Below are 18,673 nucleotides of genomic sequence, written 5' to 3'. Positions count from 1 at the left end.
GTAAGAGGGGAGTTGCAGGCCCTGGAGCTCTGTCAGGGCAGCAGCGTTTGGTTGTCCATTAGCGCAAAAAAACAGTGACTTTGCGTGGGTATGGAGTGCTGTGGGCTGCCGTGACGGAGCTCCAAGTACCTCATAGCAGGCCGGGGTCTGTGAAGGAAGGCAGGCCGGGCGGCGAGGCAGCAACACAGGCAGCACCGGCCGCTGAACTCCAACACACAGTCTTACCAAATTTGCAATTGGCCATAAAGTTTCGTAAAACGGCCCATATTTGAGCTTTATATAGTTGATTTCTCGCTAAAACAAGTCTCAGAAGTGAATTTAATAAGGAAATAGCCCGATAAACAATGTATAACTTTGCAGTGTCTGAAATATGAGACCTGCTGTCGAGTCTCCCATGTGTTTCTATGTAGTTTGCTCAAACCAATCAGCGCGTAGCTCATTCTGAATATTCATTAGCATACCATATTTGGAAGAAAATCTCTTGTTCCAAATAGAGCCATATTCACAGGGTAGTTAAAGTGCCCATATTATGAAAAAATCACTTTTTCTGGGATTTGGGGTGTTCTTTTGTGTCTCTGGTGCTTCCACACACATACAAACCTTGAAAAAAATCCATCCATGCTGTTTTGAGTGAGATACGGTTTCTGAATGTGTCCTGCCTTCAGTCTTCTAGTGAGCTGTTCATCACAGTCATCACAGTCCGAAATGAGCTGGCTAACCACAACCGTAACCATAACGCTAGCGTTAGCATGCTAACGCTAGCATGCTACGTCGTTCTCAATAGCAAAGCACTGCTACAACACACACGTTCACCATAACCTACAAAAGAACTGCTTACATGTGTGCCCTCATTTAGAAGTCTCCCAGCTAATCCTGCCTTGTAACTGACCAAAGTTGGAGAAACAGCCTTTCTTTTACTGTCTCTAGAGTTAGCTAGCTGACATGATCTACATCTGAGCTACTGAGCATGTGCGAGTGCAATCAAAGATAGTAGTGAAGAAGAAGATGAAAAGAGGTCTCACTCTGTAGCTAAAACAGAAACCAGGTGAAAAGAGGATCTGCAGCAGTGAGAGAGAGCTGTGCAATACAACAAAAATATGGTGTTTTTTGAAAATGAAACCATTAGCGTGTCTCAAATCGCGCACTTCCCGAAGTGCACTAAGGGAAGTGCACTTCGTACACTATGTACTTACTTGCATAGTGCGTAAAATTTGACGGGGGAGTATTGTCTCAAATCGCGCACTGCCTTTTGTACTTACAGGAAGTGACGATCAAAACATCTCAGTCCTCCTCCTTCTTCTTCTGTGAAGTTGTGAATTATACCCAGGGCAGAGCATTCCCACCACCTGTTGTCACCATACATTTCTGCCTTGTTCATCAAAATGAATGATTGTTTTTATTGTTGCTTGTTTTTGCACTTTATTTTATGCAACCGTAAACATCCAGGTATGATGATATTCATGCTTCTGCTCTTAATTCATTGTAAAAAAAAAAAAATAACCACAAATGGCCATTTTGAGTTATTTAGCAAAATTGGAGCAATTAAAATGGTGTCCAACTGACATATAACGTTAACATAGAAAATAGTCATATATGTTTATATAAAGGGTGGTTATTACGCAATAGCTATTAATTACAGTGAAAATACAAGAGTAAAAGCAGAGGCCACACAATACACATTTAAATAGATCCTATTGTTCTATTCATTGCCTGGCCCTGTATTTTGATGGGAAAATGATACGAGGGTGGACTTCAGACTCTCCAGGGGGATCCTTTAACGGTACATCCTCGCACGCGCGTGGGACCCGTCCACGAGGCCCTTGTCTTCCTCTTTTGGCGCGGCCAGCGGTACATCTGATCGTGGTTTAGCCAGAGCCTTTGCACCCTGACAGTGCACAGTGCTGTCCACAAGACCAGCAGGGAAATCCTCACTCTCCTCCCCCAGGTCGTTCTCCTTCCAGCAGAGGAGGACTTCCCTCAAGTTGTTGCAGCATTGTCCGTGTCCCTAACGATTATATAAGTCAGATCAGGACAGAAACAGCTCTGTTAATACGATATAACATAGCATACATTAACGTACTGTAACATTACTACTAACGTTGGCAGCTTAATGTATATTTACCAGATCACACATCTAACGCTAAAATCGTCTACAGTGAGGACGATAGTTTAAAACAAAGAACCGTATACCACAACACATGTAACGTTAGCTAGGTTATAACTTATTTGCCAGTGGTTAAACCAAAGAGTATAGCTAGAAGTACCAGTAACTTCGCCGCTGTTAGCTAGCTAAGGTTAGCAAACACCTAGCTTGATAGCACGCGGAAATTACGATGCAAATAAACGGTTATAATTCGCGGTAAAAAAATCATCACTGACTGCAAAATTCACCACACATACATAAACAGGTTGCGTATATGTTAAACAGGTATAGCAAAAAGACTAATGTTGAACTTACATTTGGGTCTCGCTGTCGCGTATTCGGCCGCCATTATCGAAAGTTTTTTCCCTTTTGTTAGCTCCGCCCCTTCCGCTACGTAGCCAAGATGGCGACAGTTGAGTGTGGAAAGTGTCCATCGATCCACACTCAACTTTTTCACCGTTATGAGTGCACCATCCGGGTACTTGTAGTGCACTGCATTTACCACACTTCGACGAGTTAAATTTTGAGTGTACTCAAATAGTTAGTATAAGTACAGAAGTGCGCGATTTGAGACACACCACATGTAAACCTATTCTGGTACAACCTTAAAATACAGTTATGAACCTGAAAATGAGCATAATATGGGCGCTTTAAGGACCTAATAAAATAGCATTCGGGCAATTTTCAGCCCAACCAATGTTACATACCCTATTAGGAGACCTTAAGGAACATTGTAAAATACCCTATATAATCATTCTATCATTCTATCACCCCTTTAAGAAATACACATTGTACTCACTATTTAGCATGTTTTAAATATGAACAGACAACAGCTATAGCTTTGTGTTGTATTATAGGTAAATTCATTTCAGTTGTGTATGTGCTGTGTGTGCCCTCTCAACAGGTGGTGTTTGTCGATGGGAATGGTCTCTTCCACTACAGAGGTAAGTCAAGCTGGTCCCTACTGACCCAGGGAATGAGTTTGTGCTGTTCGGGCCTTCTTTTTGATTGATTGATTTGATTTGTGTGTTAGGCTATGTCGTGTAGCCAGAGGTTAAAAAAAAGATAGAAGAGGAAAGCAGATTCGTTGAATTCCAACAAGTGCATATTTATTTACGGTGTGGCCAAATACACGTACAAATTACAAAGTTTAAAATAAAAAAAGTATCAAAACTTGCAGCACGGCTTCTCGTCTATACTCCATACGATCAAACATTTCTTTCTTTCTCCTGAGCAGCAATATGCCACTATCTCCCGGTGGTGGGCCACAACATTTCTCACATAAGAATCTCCACAGAGATAGACACACTTTGTGCTCTTATTATTAACGGACCCCAATTAAACTTCTTTTGCATCAAACACATTAAATATCTCTCCACACACACACACACACACACACACACACACACACACACACACACACACACACACACACACACACACACACACACACACACACACACACACACACAAACCATCTGTTGGTTCAGTCCAATGATGTCAGTGATGACATCATTAACACCATTAAATACACAGGAAATACTCGGCAGCTCCTCCCCAAACATTCCTAAATGGTGGACCAGACAGAGGAATAAAGGAAAGGTGAGTAGGAAACATAGGTTAACTGGATCCCGAAATTGCGCCAATTCAGTTCAATGGAGTTGCTCGCCTGGTGCATACGGCTAAAAAGTTTCTAAGTTTACTTCCGTGATATGCGGCCCACTGAATGAGCCCAGTAGTGTTTCTCCCGCTGGTCCAGAGACTTTATTATTGTGGCGACATCACACGTTTTTTAAATCACTTTTCTCGGGCAGAGGGAAGTTTTTCAAATATGATGCTACGTTTACACGTGGCCGGCTCTTTTCATAAACGGACATTTCAACCTCTCCGTTTTCAAAAATGACATTGTGCACACCTGTCAGTTTTCAGAAAAGTGTTGGTTTACACCTACCCGTGTATATATATGCCGTCCATCCCGTCAAGAGCATGCCAAACCTGTAGGTGGCAGTGTAACGAGAAGCTCAAGCCCACGTTAGCCAATCAGAATCCCGAAAATAGCAACAACAGCAACGGATCACTTCCTCTCTCTGGCCCAACCTTCAACCTCAGCTCAGGCCTAATCAGCCAGAATAATTGAAATCACCTGTGGTGGTGTTCAGAGGCTTAAAAAATTCAGAATAGAACGAGTCATAACCGACCTCGTTTGCAGTTCGAGGTGTCCTGGCAGCAGTTTTACAGTGTATTTGCTTTAAAGCAGACCAGACCTCAATGTAAAAATGTAACAGTTCTAACACTAAGAAACTCGGGATAGTAAGTGCTGAAATGTTACACAAAAGCAATGGTAAACATTATGGCAAATGAATACAATATGAAATTAACTAGAGCAATGTGTAAATCAAATGTGGACACGTTATTATATAGACACGCACAAGGGACAAGTGGTGAGTGCAGGGAATCTCACCTACTTTGTCACAGGCTGTCATCATGCAACCATAAAATATTTATACATTTAATAATACATTTATTAGTTGTATCACACAAAGTCATTAATATTGTGTCAAGGGCAACTCCGGTTGCTCTGAACTTAGATTTTGTCCCTGTTTGGACCACGCAGAGTTCGGCCTGGCGTGTCATCTCGGAGTGCTGTCCGGGCTGCCGTGTGTGGGCGTGGCCAAGAACCTGCTGCAGGTGCAGGGCGTATACAAGAGTGAAGAACACCAGTCAAAGGTGAGACTCGACTGGAACTCATAGCTTTCTTCCACACTTGACAAAGTTGTACGTCTGCTGTAGAGCTTTGTCACTCTGTTGCTCATCAATGTAAAAAAGCTCCATCAGGGGTCTTCAACATTTTTTAAGCCAAGGACACCTTAACTGAAAGAGAGAGGGAGCAGGGACCCCCTACTACATATATTGTATAAAATTAATTTGCATATAAAACTGGGCCTACAATATCTTGTAGGGCGGCCTAAAGCCTTTTTACATACATTTTTAGTGCATAATACTAAGCTATTAAAATAAGAATTGTTGGCAAGTTATGTTTTAATGTTAAACATACATGTGGCACAGTGAATCCTTAGGATGAACTGTATCTGTGGATGACTACCTTACCTATAGGCCAGTAAGCCTATCATTAATGTGTTTCTTTTCAGTAATAGGCTGAATTATATTTGCTAATAATATGTTGGGTTCATGTTAAGACATTTTAAGTTTTAATAAAACAATAATTTGGTGGCCCTCTGAGGAACCTCTACAGGTCCCGGGCCCCTGGAGGTCCCTGGACCCCACTTTGGGAACCGCTGGTCTAAGCAACAAGTAGCCAAATAGGCTCATTTATATTTTCTGATATGTTGGATTCATGTTTAGACATTTTAAATTTGGAAACATTTTTAAATTAACAATAACTTGGCAGCCCCCCTGCAGTAACTCTGAGAACCCCCTAGGGGTCCTGGACCCCCTGTTGATGATCTCTGACCTACATCATACATTGTGTTCCTTCTTGCCGTGTACAAATGCTGTTTCTGTAAAAAGAGCTGCCAACTGTGACGAGTCAATGGATGAATTTGTTGTTATCAAAGTGCAATCACTTTCTTCTGTTTATTGCTCGCTACTTTCTAAAATAAGCAAAGAAATGTCAGAGGGACAAAGCCAAGAGCAGAATCCTCAATTACTTTTGAATGTGCATGTGAACTCACACCTACATGTCTATTCAGAAGTGCATGCAAGTGTGTACGTGTGTGTTGGTGTGTGTGTGTGTGTGTGTGTGTGTGTGTCTACGCTGTTTTGACAGTGTGACTTTTATTACAAGCCAAGGCCCCGTTGTGTAGCTAATGCACAAGGAGGCCTGTGACTTTTTGAATACAAATCAAGCTGGAACAAATGCCTATTGGTCAATGAAGTGTACCTGTGGGACAGCAGAAACCACATATCATTAATATGCAAATGTTCACTTTGTTTCAGTCTGGTGCCTCAGTGACCTGTTGAGGAAAGAATGAAAACAAGTCAAAGTTAAATCTGCCTGATGAGCAGTAAATGGAAAATAGTTTAAAATGGTATCTTGAGGCGAGAGGAACTAGTCATAGAAGGAGCTTGAACCCTGTTTTGGCTCTGAGGTGACCGTGATGATAATTGACCTCATGTGCTTTCCCTGAGGAAAAAAATCGTTATGCAAATTCCTTGTAGATGACGTCGATCCGTAGAAGAGCAGTGACGGGCATTTCCTGTAATGCTGATGACAAGTGCTATTGAAAGGTTTCCAAGGGAACCAGCATGGAGGGCTCTAGCAACCATCTCATCCATTGCTAAATCAATTAGCCGGCAAACAGACTCTATGCTCCTAACCCCAGCGGTCTTGGTGTAGTAGTGTAACATACTAATTCAATTCTCTGTAGGAGTGTATCCATCTCCCTCAATTACTGTTAGTGGCTTGGGCGTCAGAAAGTGTCGGTTCATCTCTGCCGTAGGGAAAAATTGGACCTCTTTGATTCCACAGAACAAAGTTATTTTCAAGGATGCAGGCACACGTATCTACTGATATTAATCCTAGTAGTTTGGAAATGTTCGTTTTAGCTATGGGGCAGCATCGGCACTACACGCCCATGCTGCATTTTTGGACTATCACCTTTTGGATCAGTTGTTGTTCATGAAATTTTAGAATCCTCTCCCCGTTCATATTGACGTAATTTTCACTCTTTGGGGCTCCGACTAATTTGTCTACAGGCACGGCACAGAGATGAGACTCCTCAGGTCAACACCAGCGTTGGCGTCTGAGCGCTTGGTAGGAAATTAGCTGTAAAGTAGACTGTGAAACACACACCATATCAGGCTCCATACCACATTTCAGAAAATGAGCCCGTATGAAACAAGATTAGCCATTACCGGATCTGCACACACACCGCCACGTACCACTGACAAGCAATATGCTGCCGTACTCAATTAGAAAGAGTTTCCAGAAACCCTGCCAGCACAGTTTTCAGAAACCAACATGCAGTCAGAGTGTTTCTGAAGGTTACAGAGAGAGAGAACTTTCTCTCAGTTTCTGTAATTAAATGTGCAAGCATCGGGAGCAAAGGTGTGTGTGTGTGTGTGTGTGTGTGTGTGTGTGTGTGTGTGTGTGTGTGTGTGTGTGTGTGTGTGTGTGTGTGTGTGTGTGTGTGTGTGTCAGGAGCACAGAAGGTATTAATGTGAAGATATAACACTTCCAGAAAGAAAGCTTTATTTGTCATACATGTACATGTAATTAGCAGGTGAAATGTATCTTACGCATACCCATATTTATATACACAGAACACGATCCTGAAGTCTTAGCCAACTATAGACCTATATCTAACCTTCCCTTTCTAAATGGTCAAGCACCATCATACCTAGAAGAGCTCTTAGTACCTTATTGTCCCAGTAGAGCACTACGCTCCCAGAATGCAGAGCTACTTGTGGTTCCTAGAGATTGGGGGCCAGAGCCTTCAGCTATCAGGCTCCACTCCTGTGGAACCAGCTCCCAATCTGGGTTCGAGGGGCAGACACCATCACCACATTGAAAAGTAAACTGAAAACCCTCCTCTTTGATAAAGCTTATAGTTAAGGAGTGAGGAGTTGCAGTGTCCGCCTAACCTGGCCAACCTGCATCATATAATCGATAATATAGCGAGAGTAGAGGGAGGCAGGCCAGTACAGCCTGATCCGGCAGGGGAGAGTTCAAGCCCGATCCGGCACCTCTCTCTAAGATAACCTGCCTCTCTTAGTTATGCTATTATAATTCTAGACTGTTTTCACTTATTTCCTTTTGTATGCATCCTGTCCCAGAAATGCTTGTTACTAACCTAGCTCTGGGGAGTTTACTCCCCGGAGTCCTTATGTTTCTGCGATTCCCTAAAATTCCCGGCCACGTCCTGCTGCGTCCGCCGCATCCACCCATGCTCTGCAGCGCCACGTTACATCCCGCAACGCCCTGCTGTGATGTTCATACACACAGAGTAGTCAGGATCCGGTATTGGAGACTGCACTACTCAGTATGACACAATGTGCCCTGCTATGACATGAACTTCCACAATGACCTTCGAAGTCACTGTTCCATTATCTTTAATGTGACTATTATTTGCCACTGTTCATCACACCCCCAACCGGCCCCGTCAGACACCACCTATCAAGAGTCTGGGTCTTCTGAGGTTTCTTCCTAAAAGGGAGTTTTTCCTCGCCACTGTCGCAACAGCCACTGCTAATGCTTGCTCTTGAGGGAATTACTGTAATTGTTGGGCTTTTGGAATTCATGGAGTGTGGTCTAGACCAACTCTATCTGTAAAGTGTCTCGAGATAACTCTTGTTATGATTTGATACTATAAATAAAATTGAATTGAATTGAACACACAAGCAATCTTGGAGCAGTTTGGGGGTTTGGTGCCTTGCTCAAGAGCACCTCGGCAGTGCCTGGGAGGGGAACTGGCACCTCTCCAGCTGTCGGTCCACTCTCCATACTTTTTCCATATTGGGACATATACCGACAACAATCCGGTTCCCAAGCCAAGTCCCATTTACGCAAAAGTAGTGTGTGCATGTGCAAATACACATTGCGGTTTCAGAGATTGTCCTCCTATCCTTGTCTCTTCTTAAGAAGCAGCAGTTCAGCACTTTGTGAAATATGCTTACATGGTTTCTTTCTGAGAGTGAGATGACAAGCTGTAAATCCCTCTCATGTGCTAAGTACTTGGCTGGAGCCGCTTAGCGTTTAGCGAACAATAGCCGGGCGAGGGGACTCGAGTCTTGTCATCACAGTGAGGTAGCCATGTGTGGTACATTTGTGCCTATACACTTTTGTGCTAATGCTTATTTGCTTTCTTTCCAAGAGTGAAATGAGAAAGTCTATCTTGTTTTAATTTCTGTGTTAAGTACTTAGCTGGAGTCAGAATGTGGTTAGCCTAGCTTTAGCATAACGACTAAGGAAAGACAACACATAACTCCTCCTGCTAATTTTTTTACTTTTACCGTATTTTTTCCGCACTATAAGGCGCACTTAAAAGCCTTTAATTTTCTCAAAAAACGACAGTGCGCCTTATAATCCGGAGCGCCTTATATATGGATCAACCTCTCGTATCACTGCCCCGTTGACGGGACACTGTGTCGCTGTAACCTCGATAAAACTTCCACTCATTCGCGTTTTTATAACTTTAAAGCATTAAATATTCAAAATATACAGCCATGCGACACACCAATTGAAAGCTTAGCCTCTAATGATTAATTTAAGCCCACATAAAAAGCATACGATGATTTATAGCAGTTACACAACTGTTACAAAGTAAACAATTTACAATAAAACAATTTAGCCATAATCTGCGCAGCTGTCGAGAGTGCAGCCATACCTGATTTCGTTGTCCTTTCAGCAACAAAGTGGTATTTTGGCCAAAACTTGATTTTCATAAATCCACAAAAGTCCAAGGAAATGTAATATCCAAGCTTTATATTCCAAAACGATCTGTTCGCCTCACAATGTTGAAGTTTCTGGCTGAATCACAACGGAAAAACGCGTTTTCCATTTCCGCACTTGTCATCGTCGCTAGCTTCTCTGCCCAGCTTGCTACATGATCGATGTGGGTGTCATCGTATTCCCTAGCTTCTAAGCTTTCGATTGGTAGCTCATATTAGCCAATCCGTTCAGGTTTGCCTCTGATATGGCCAATGGAAGCGGACAAGCCGATGACAACATGTCAGGGACCACGTTGAGACGATCGCCATTTTCCGGACCACTTAGATTTAAATGCTATAAGGAGGGAGTGATCGGAGTTGTCAGAACGCTTCATAAAGTTTGACTTTATCTGACGGTTTTGTTGACGTTCCCTTTAGCACAGCTCCATCTAGTGGATGCATAACGCAACCCCAGTCAAACGTTTAACTGCAGTATCTTCTATTCTATGCGCCTTATAATCCGGTGCGCCCTATATATGAAAAAAGTTCTAAAATAGGCCATTCATTGAAGGTGCGCCTTATAATCCGGTGTGCCTTATAGTGCGGAAAATACGGTACTTTTTTTTTTAGTTTTTACTTTTCTGTTTGTGTACAGATTAAACAAACGAAATTCAGCATGCTAATTTGTGAGCTGCTGAGTTGTTGTTGTATTTTTGAGCGTTAGATGGAACCAGACTAGGCTTAGCTAGGCTAACCAAATCTTAATTCTAGCTCTATACCAGGGGTTGATGCCTAGACTGTATAAGTTAAGCCAAATCATCTGGATTGCCCCCTGGTGGCTGGCAGTGGTAAAGGTCTTGAATTCCGCCCCCCCCCCCCTTCATGCCGTGGGGTGCATACGTAGGTACGTATAGATACAAACCCCACGCCGTAGCCTGATGTGCACCTCTCGAAAAATGTAACTACACGTCGCAGGGACGCAGACCACAGCAACTGTGATTGGTCCGCTTGGCCGTGGCTTGGTGGAGCCTCTAGAGTCGGTAGCTGATCACGTCACTCTCTCATTCGCTCTACCACACACTACACACACACACACGCACACATTCAGTGTATCTCCCTTCCACTCCCACTCCATCCCGGCCCTGCTATTCTCTTACAGAGATACGCTAGAACGACGCAGACACCAGCGCACAAGTATAAACTCTTATGGCGTATAAACCTCAGGCCACTTACTGTACAGAAGCATAAATCTGCATTTAGCGGATTGGACATGGACCAAACTGAAAAATCTAAGTAGCCTACACCTCAAATAATTTTTTCATAAAGATGGTTTCTGTCATTATAGGTAGTTGTTATCACACTGATGTTAGTTCAAGTGTTAAGTTTTCTGATAAGTTTGTTTTTTATTAGTTATTTGACGCTATAAAAATGGGGTGAAACGTCATGATTGACAGCTGTGATTGACTTGCAATTGGCCAGGTAGGTGTATGGGTGGGACTTCTATACTGCGGCTCCACCGCCCGATCCCTTCTCCACAGACTCTGGCTCCAAAATTTCAAGATGGCAGCGCCTGTGTCAGGATCCATCTTCTTGTGTCCATCTTCATAATACAGTCTATTCTCTATACTCATTTACATTTCAAATAGCCTAAATGAGCTGATTTTGCGATGTTCAGCAGTTCATTAAGTAAATACATATAAATGTTGCATAGCTTCTTTTAAATGAGCTGAATTGATTGTATTACTGTTAATATTACATGCTATTCAGATATACTGTAGCTGCCACTTGTAGTTCCTTTCACCAACTTGCAGACTGACATGAACAGTTTTTCTGACTTGGTTGCTTTTTATTACGGTCTAAACTATGACATAAATACAGCATTAATGGCAGCCATGTATTTCCCAAAATACAGAAGAATTACAACTAATAGAGTCAAGCTGTAGATTGGGACGTGACTCTTGAAACAAGCGAAATGAAAATATATATTTTTTTCTTTTGCACTGAATTGTGGACCAGATTACTTGAGATGAAGTATGCACACTCTATCAAATGTTGTATGCATCCTTTTGAAGTGTTCTTGAACAAAACAGTCCCCTCTACCTGCTCACTCCCTCTAACTGTACATGTTTCTTGCGGTTGAATGGCCAGCAGATGTAAATGGAATTTGTCTGTGCTTGAATAGAAGCCGGGGAGTGCAGTGTGTTTTTATCTGAGACAGCCAGAGACAAAACAAAAAGGATGAAAGAGGAGAGAAAAAAAACTGTTTTTGTCCTCTATACACTTTGGGAAAATGAGATCCTTGTTGTTGCGGTTCCTCGCTGCTCAGCGTCCTTCAGATCCTCCGTCCTCTGTGTTTGTCTTTCCCTGCTCTCCTTCTCCCTCTATCTTCACCTTCAGAGTATCTCCCCTCCACTCCCACTCCATCCCCTTTCTCCCTCTCACTTTCTTTTTCTCCCATCTCATCTTTTTTCTTTTTTCCCTCTTTGTTTCTCTCTCTTTCTCACTGATAGCCTGGCTGTAAGTCAAACTAGTGTGTTATTGATGACTTGCTCTGTCTTTCTGACTTCTGCTATTCTGGCTTCAGTCCTACTCTTGCTGCACAGGAGCCAAACCTCACTCACTCACTCACTCACTCACTCACTCACTCACTCACTCACTCACTCACTCACACACACACACACACACACACACACACACACACACACACACACACACACACACACACACACACACACACACACACACACTCTTTGTTGGCCTCATCCCAGTCGGGATCGGAGGTCCTGTGCGCCCCCTCCTGTCTCCCCGCTGGCTGCTTGCTGTAATCAGTCATAGTAGAGCAGACACCCCATCCATCATGGAGGCTAAGCTCCCTTCATCGCTCTGGCCCATAACCCACAGCACACCTGTCAACAGCAACCCGCATCACTACATCTGACTTTGCACCATCTCTTCCACAGCGAGACCAAAACTTTAGTTCCTCTAGAAAACGAAAAACAATGCAATTAACCTGAGTTCATGATCCGCTAATCAGAAATAGGAAGTATCTTCCAGGTTTAGTCTTATTAGGATTTTTATTAAACAACAAATGGTAGCCAGTCAGTGTCATCAACTCTGATTTAAGCGATTTACTGTTATGGGTTATTTTTTCTTTGTATGATTTAAAACTAGACTAATAGGAAGCCACTATGGACTCTAAGGACCTCTCATTCTCATGCTCAAGTAGTGATACTATCCCCTGAGAGGATCAAGTCTGTGCTTTATTGTTTTCTATTGTTTATAAGTAAATTGGCTCGATAGTGTCTCAGCGGCAGCTATGAAAAGAGAGCTGGTTAAATGCTAAGAAGAGGTCATAGAGTGATATCTTTTCTATCTTCTTTAGCCCAGGAAACATTAGATGTTTCCTTACAATACAAAATTAGATAGAATCCTTTAGGGATGTCCTGATCATGTTTTTTTTGATCTGACACATTGAAATAACAGCTGTACGCTTTGGCACACCTTATTTTTCAGCAGCTACGTGAGCCAAATGTTTTTGCATGGTAATGTAATGATACTGATGTCACTAAAGTTGCCAGCATGTTTTGTTTGTTGCCTGGTTTTCATAACCTCCCGACTGAGGAGCAGTTTTTACCCCACAGCCACGCACAAACTGAACTCTCACCCCTCAAATCCCCCGCCCGTCCACCACCACAATCATTTTAACTATATACAGTGCCTTGCGAAAGTATTCGGCCCCCTTGAACGTTTCGACCTTTTGCCACATTTCAGGCCTCAAACATAAAGATATAAAACTGTAATTTTTTGTGAAGAATCAACAACAAGTGGGTCCCAATTATGAAGTGGAACGAAATTCATTGGCTATTTCAAACTTTTTTAACAAATAAAAAACTGAAAAAGTGGGCGTGCAAAATTATTCAGCCCCTTTTACTTTCAGTGCAGCAAACTCTCTCCAGAAGTTCAGTGAGGATCTCTGAATGATCCAATGTTGACCTAAATGACTAATGATGATAAATAGAATCCAGCTGTGTGTAATCAAGTCTCCGTATAAATGCACCTGCTCTGTGATAGTCTCAGAGGTCCGTGTAAAAGCGCAGAGAGCATCATGAAGAACAAGGAACACACCAGGCAGGTCCGAGATACTGTTGTGGAGAAGTTTAAACGCATGTTACATAAAAAGATTTCCCAAGCTTTAAACATCCCAAGGAGCACTGTGCAAGCGATAATATTGAAATGGAAGGAGTATCAGACCACTACAAATCTACAGAAGCCCGGCGCGCCCTCTAAACTTTCAGCTCATACAATGAGAAGACTGATCAGAGATGCAGCCAAGAGGCCCATGATCACTCTGGATGAACTGCAGAGATCTACAGCTGAGGTGGGAGACTCTGTCCATAGGACAACAATCAGTCGTATACTGCACAAATCTGGCCTTTATGGAAGAGTGGCAAAAGAAAGCCATTTCTTAAAGATATCCATAAAAAGTGTTGTTTAAAGTTTGCCAAAAGCCACCTGGGAGACACACCAAACATGTGGAAGAAGGTGCTGTGGTCAGATGAAACCAAAATCGAACTTTTTGGCAACAATGCAAAACGTTATGTTTGGCGTAAAAAGCAACACAGCTCATCACCCTGAACACACCATCCCCACTGTCAAACATGGTGGTGGCAGCATCATGGTTTGGGCCTGCTTTTCTTCAGCAGGGACAGGGAAGATGGTTAAAATTGATGGGAAGATGGATGGAGCCAAATACAGGACCATTCTGGAAGAAAACCTGATGGAGTCTGCAAAAGACCTGAGACTGGGACGGAGATTTGTCTTCCAACAAGACAATGATCCAAAACATAAAGCAAAATCTACAATGGAATGGTTCACAAATAAACATATCCAGGTGTTAGAATGGCCAAGTCAAAGTCCAGACCTGAATCCAATCGAGAATCTGTGGAAAGAACTGAAAACTGCTGTTCAAACGAAACGCTCTCCATCCAACCTCCACGGAGCTCGAGCTGTTTTGCAAGGAGGAATGGGCAAAAATGTCAGTCTCGATGTGCAAAACTGATAGAGACATACCCCAAGCGACTTACAGCTAGTAATCGCGCAAAAGGTGGCGCTACAAAGTATTAACTTAAGGGGGCTGAATAATTTTGCACGCCCAATGTTTCAGTTTTTATTTGTTTAAAAGGGTTTGAAATATCCAATAAATTTCGTTCCACTTCATGATTGTGTCCCACTTGTTGTTGATTCTTCACAAAAAATTACAGTTTTATATCTTTATGTTTGAGGCCTGAAATGTGGCAAAAGGTCGAAAAGTTCAAGGGGGCCGAATACTTTCGCAAGGCACTGTATGTGAGCAACTGCATATGCACTTTATCCATTTTTACAGCACTTTATCTTATAGCACTGTATCTTATATTTTACCTTTTTTAACAGCTATTTTTTGGAATAGAATACACTTTATTGTCCCTGACGGGACATTTGTCTTGGGTATAGTGCTACAATCTGTTGCTTCACAACACAAACATGGAACAGAAAAAAAAAAACCATTTCAAATCCACATAAAATAAAATCAACAAAGACATAAACATAAGATCAACGAAACATCTTAGGACATAAAAGAAGGACACATATGGCTGTACAGACAATACACCATCTTAAATAGTAACTGTAATAATCGTAATGTGTGAGTGTGTGTTTGTGCAGAGTGAATGGGAACAGTTTTCTTTTGAGAGACAGGAAATTTTATTGTATGTGAACATGCATTAACAAAAGCATTCATTAATTCATTCATCAGGTTGTCAACACTTTTACTTCTTTCAGTTTCAGTAGGAAATTTACATTTATGCTTAAGTGCTCATATTATGCTTTTTGGCTTTTCCCCTTTCCTTTATTGTGTTATATATCTATTTTGTGCATGTTATAGGTTTACAAAGTGAAAAAGTCCCCCCCCCCAAAGGGACTTACCATCTCCAACAGAAAACGTGGGTCACTTTGTAACACATGTTATAATGCTCGCCTAGCTGCTAGCGTGGCACACCCTCATACTCTGCTTCTGACTGGCTAGTAGTCCTTACCTAAGTACTGTCAGGGCCTGCCCTCATACTCTGCTTCTGACTGGCTAGTAGTCCTTACCTAGGTACTGTCAGGGCACGCCCTCATACTCTGCTTCTGACTGGCTAGTAGTCCTTACCTAGGTACTGTCAGGGCACGCCCTCATACTCTGCTTCTGACTGGCTAGTAGTCCTTACCTAGGTACTGTCAGGGCCTGCCCTCATACCGTATTTTCCGCACTATAAGGCGCACTTAAAAGCCTTTAATTTTCTCAAAAAACGACAGTGCGCCTTATAATCCGGAGCGCCTTAGATATGGATCAACCTCTCGGATCACTGCCCCGTTGACGGGACACTGCGTCGCTGTAACCTCGATAAAACTTCCACTCATTCGCGTTTTTATAACTTTAAAGCATTAAATATTCAAAATATACAGCCATGCGACACACCAATTGAAAGCTTAGCCTCTAATGATTAATTTAAGCCCACATACAAAGCATACAATGATTTATAGCAGTTACACAACTGTTACAAAGTAAACAATTTACAATAAAACAATTCAGCCATAATCTGCGCAGCTGTCGAGAGTGCATCCATACCTGATTTCGTTGTCCTTTCAGCAACAAAGTGGTATTTTGGCCAAAACTTGATTTTCATAAATCCACAAGAGTCCAAGGAAATGTAATATCCAAGCTTTATATTCCAAAACGATCTGTTCGCCTCACAATGTTGAAGTTTCTGGCTGAATCACAACGGAAAAACGCGTTTTCCATTTCCGCACTTGTCATCGTCGCTAGCTTCTCTGCCCAGCTTGCTACATGATCGATGTGGGTGTCATCGTATTCCCTAGCTTCTAAGCGTTCGATTGGTAGCTTATATTAGCCAATCCGTTCAGGTTTGCCTCTGATATGGCCAATGGAAGCGGACAAGCCGATGACAACAGGTCAGGGACCACGTTGAGACGATCGCCATTTCTCGGACCACTTAGATTTAAATGCTATAAGGAGGGAGTGAACGGAGTTGTCAGAACGCTTCATAAAGTTTAATTTAGCTGACGGTTTTGTTGACATTCCCTTTAGCACAGCTCCATCTAGTGGATGCATAACGCAACCCCAGTCAAACGTTTGACTGCAGTATCTTCTATTCTATGCGCCTTATAATCCGGTGCGCCCTATATATGAAAAAAGTTCTAAAATAGGCCATTCATTGAAGGTGCGTCTTATAATCCGGTGCGCCTTATAGTGCGGAAAATACGGTACTCTGCTTCTGACTGGCTAGTAGTCCTTACCTAGGTACTGTCAGGGCACGCCCTCATACTCTGCTTCTGACTGGCTAGTAGTCCTTACCTAGGTACTGTCAGGGCACGCCCTCATACTCTGCTTCTGACTGACTAGTAGTCCTTACCTAGGTAATGTCGGGGCACGCCCTCATACTCTGCTTCTGACTGGTTAGTAGTCCTTACCTAGCTACTGCGCATGTGCGACTCCCAACAAAGATGGAACAGAAGTGAGATGTCTCACTCTGTAGCTAAAACAGAGAGCTCAACACACAGGGAGAAAAGAGGAGCTGCAGCAATGTGCAGTACAACAAATATATGGTGTTTTCTGAAAATTAACCACATAAACCTATTCTGGTACAACCTCTAAATACAATTATGAACCTGAAAATGAGCATAATATGAGCACTTTAAATATGAAGGAGTTGGTAAATCACTATGTATTTTTTTTTTTCCAGTTTGCCATCCTTAAAAACAATACTATAGTTTCTTCTCAGTTTTGAGTTTTAAAACATCCCACATCTCCAAATGTGTGGCCATGAAAGTGGAGTCACACAGAGGTTAGAGAAGAAGAAGAGAGGCCTCCACGGCAGGTTAATAGCTTGGTTCGGTTGGCTGCTATTTGTATTTGCACGCTGTACATCTTTTTTTTTTTGGACTTAGATTGTTGTTTCCTTACCTCCGCAGATAGCTGCTCTGCAGAAAGGAGGAGACAGCTTCCCGCTCGCAGCCGCCTCAGGCAAAGTGCTTGGAAAGGTGCGGCAAAGGACAGACACACAAGAACAACGGCAACAAATACTTTTAACAGAGGTGTTGCGTTTGTTGCTGCTGACTTCAAAGAACACCCACCCTGCTGAAAGTCAAACTCAACAAAATGTGTCTGACGATCACAATCAGAGGGGAGAGGGAGACGTGTGGAAACAGGTTACTGGAGAGATTTTTCTTTTTTGTGTCCAGGCATTGCGAAGCTCCGACAAGAGCTCTAAGCCGGTGTACGTGTCCGTTGGCCACAAGATCAGTGTGGACACAGCTGTACACCTCACACACTCCTGCTGCCGCTACCGGGTCCCAGAGCCCATTAGACAGGTACACACACACACACACACACACACACACACACACACACACACACACACACACACACAACACACACAGCAAAAGATTCAGTGATCAGACGAAAGTTGAACTCCTCAGCTGTGAGGCAAAGCTCATCATTTGGGTAACGGGAGTCTTTTTGGCCAAGACACAGTCACGTCAGGAGATGTGAGGCGACGCCAGAGTCTGCCACTAGTTCTTTCCCGCCTGCTTGGTGTATCAGACCCAGATTTCTTTCATTTTTTTTTACTTTTAGTCTTCAGCCCCAACTTACACTGCCTCAAGTGACGTCACTTGAGGCAAGTTATTAGACTTTGCGCAGCTCCTTCTGGAGACACCAAAGGCTTTGTACAATGGTTTTCACATACTGTTACAGTATGCTCCCTAAAACATGTACAATCAGTGAAGTTCCCCTTTTAAGAGAGTTTGCTGAATCCAACTTTGAACACATGTATGAGCAGAAAAAAAGTACGAGAGTTTTAAGATAAGCATACAAAAATGTTCTTGCATCAGGCCCAACGTGCTTCTGATTATTTTGTTGATTTTTCTTTTGGTTTGTTTCTCAGTGGCTGCAAGACTTTAAGACAATACAATGAACGAAGTTAAGGATCACTATAAATGTTTTAGTTTCTCTTTACACATTTGCTGTCTATAGTGTACACTTGTCCAGTGCATGCTGGGACCCTCAATAGGATATGTGGGTACAAAAAACTAGTGGCAGTT

The 18,673-nt window shown here is 42.6% G+C and overlaps 1 protein-coding gene across 2 annotated transcripts in view; it reads left to right on the top strand.

The window, feature by feature from the left end:
- LOC120569053 (endonuclease V-like) overlaps window positions 1-18,673 on the top strand; it is a 140,198-nt gene that overhangs the window by 46,598 nt on the left and 74,927 nt on the right. For both annotated transcript variants that reach the window (XM_039816875.1, XM_039816883.1), the window contains 4 exons: window positions 3,048-3,087; window positions 4,758-4,870; window positions 17,543-17,611; window positions 17,813-17,941. In XM_039816875.1, the coding sequence (XP_039672809.1) occupies window positions 3,048-3,087; window positions 4,758-4,870; window positions 17,543-17,611; window positions 17,813-17,941 (351 nt within the window). The remainder of the gene's footprint in view (window positions 1-3,047; window positions 3,088-4,757; window positions 4,871-17,542; window positions 17,612-17,812; window positions 17,942-18,673) is intronic.

This window comes from Perca fluviatilis, chromosome 1 (genome assembly GCF_010015445.1).
Source record: "Perca fluviatilis chromosome 1, GENO_Pfluv_1.0, whole genome shotgun sequence".
In the NCBI taxonomy this organism is placed as follows: Eukaryota; Metazoa; Chordata; class Actinopteri; order Perciformes; family Percidae; genus Perca; species Perca fluviatilis.
Note: the sequence above shows the minus strand (reverse complement) of the source record. Positions and strands in the feature narration are given on the sequence as shown.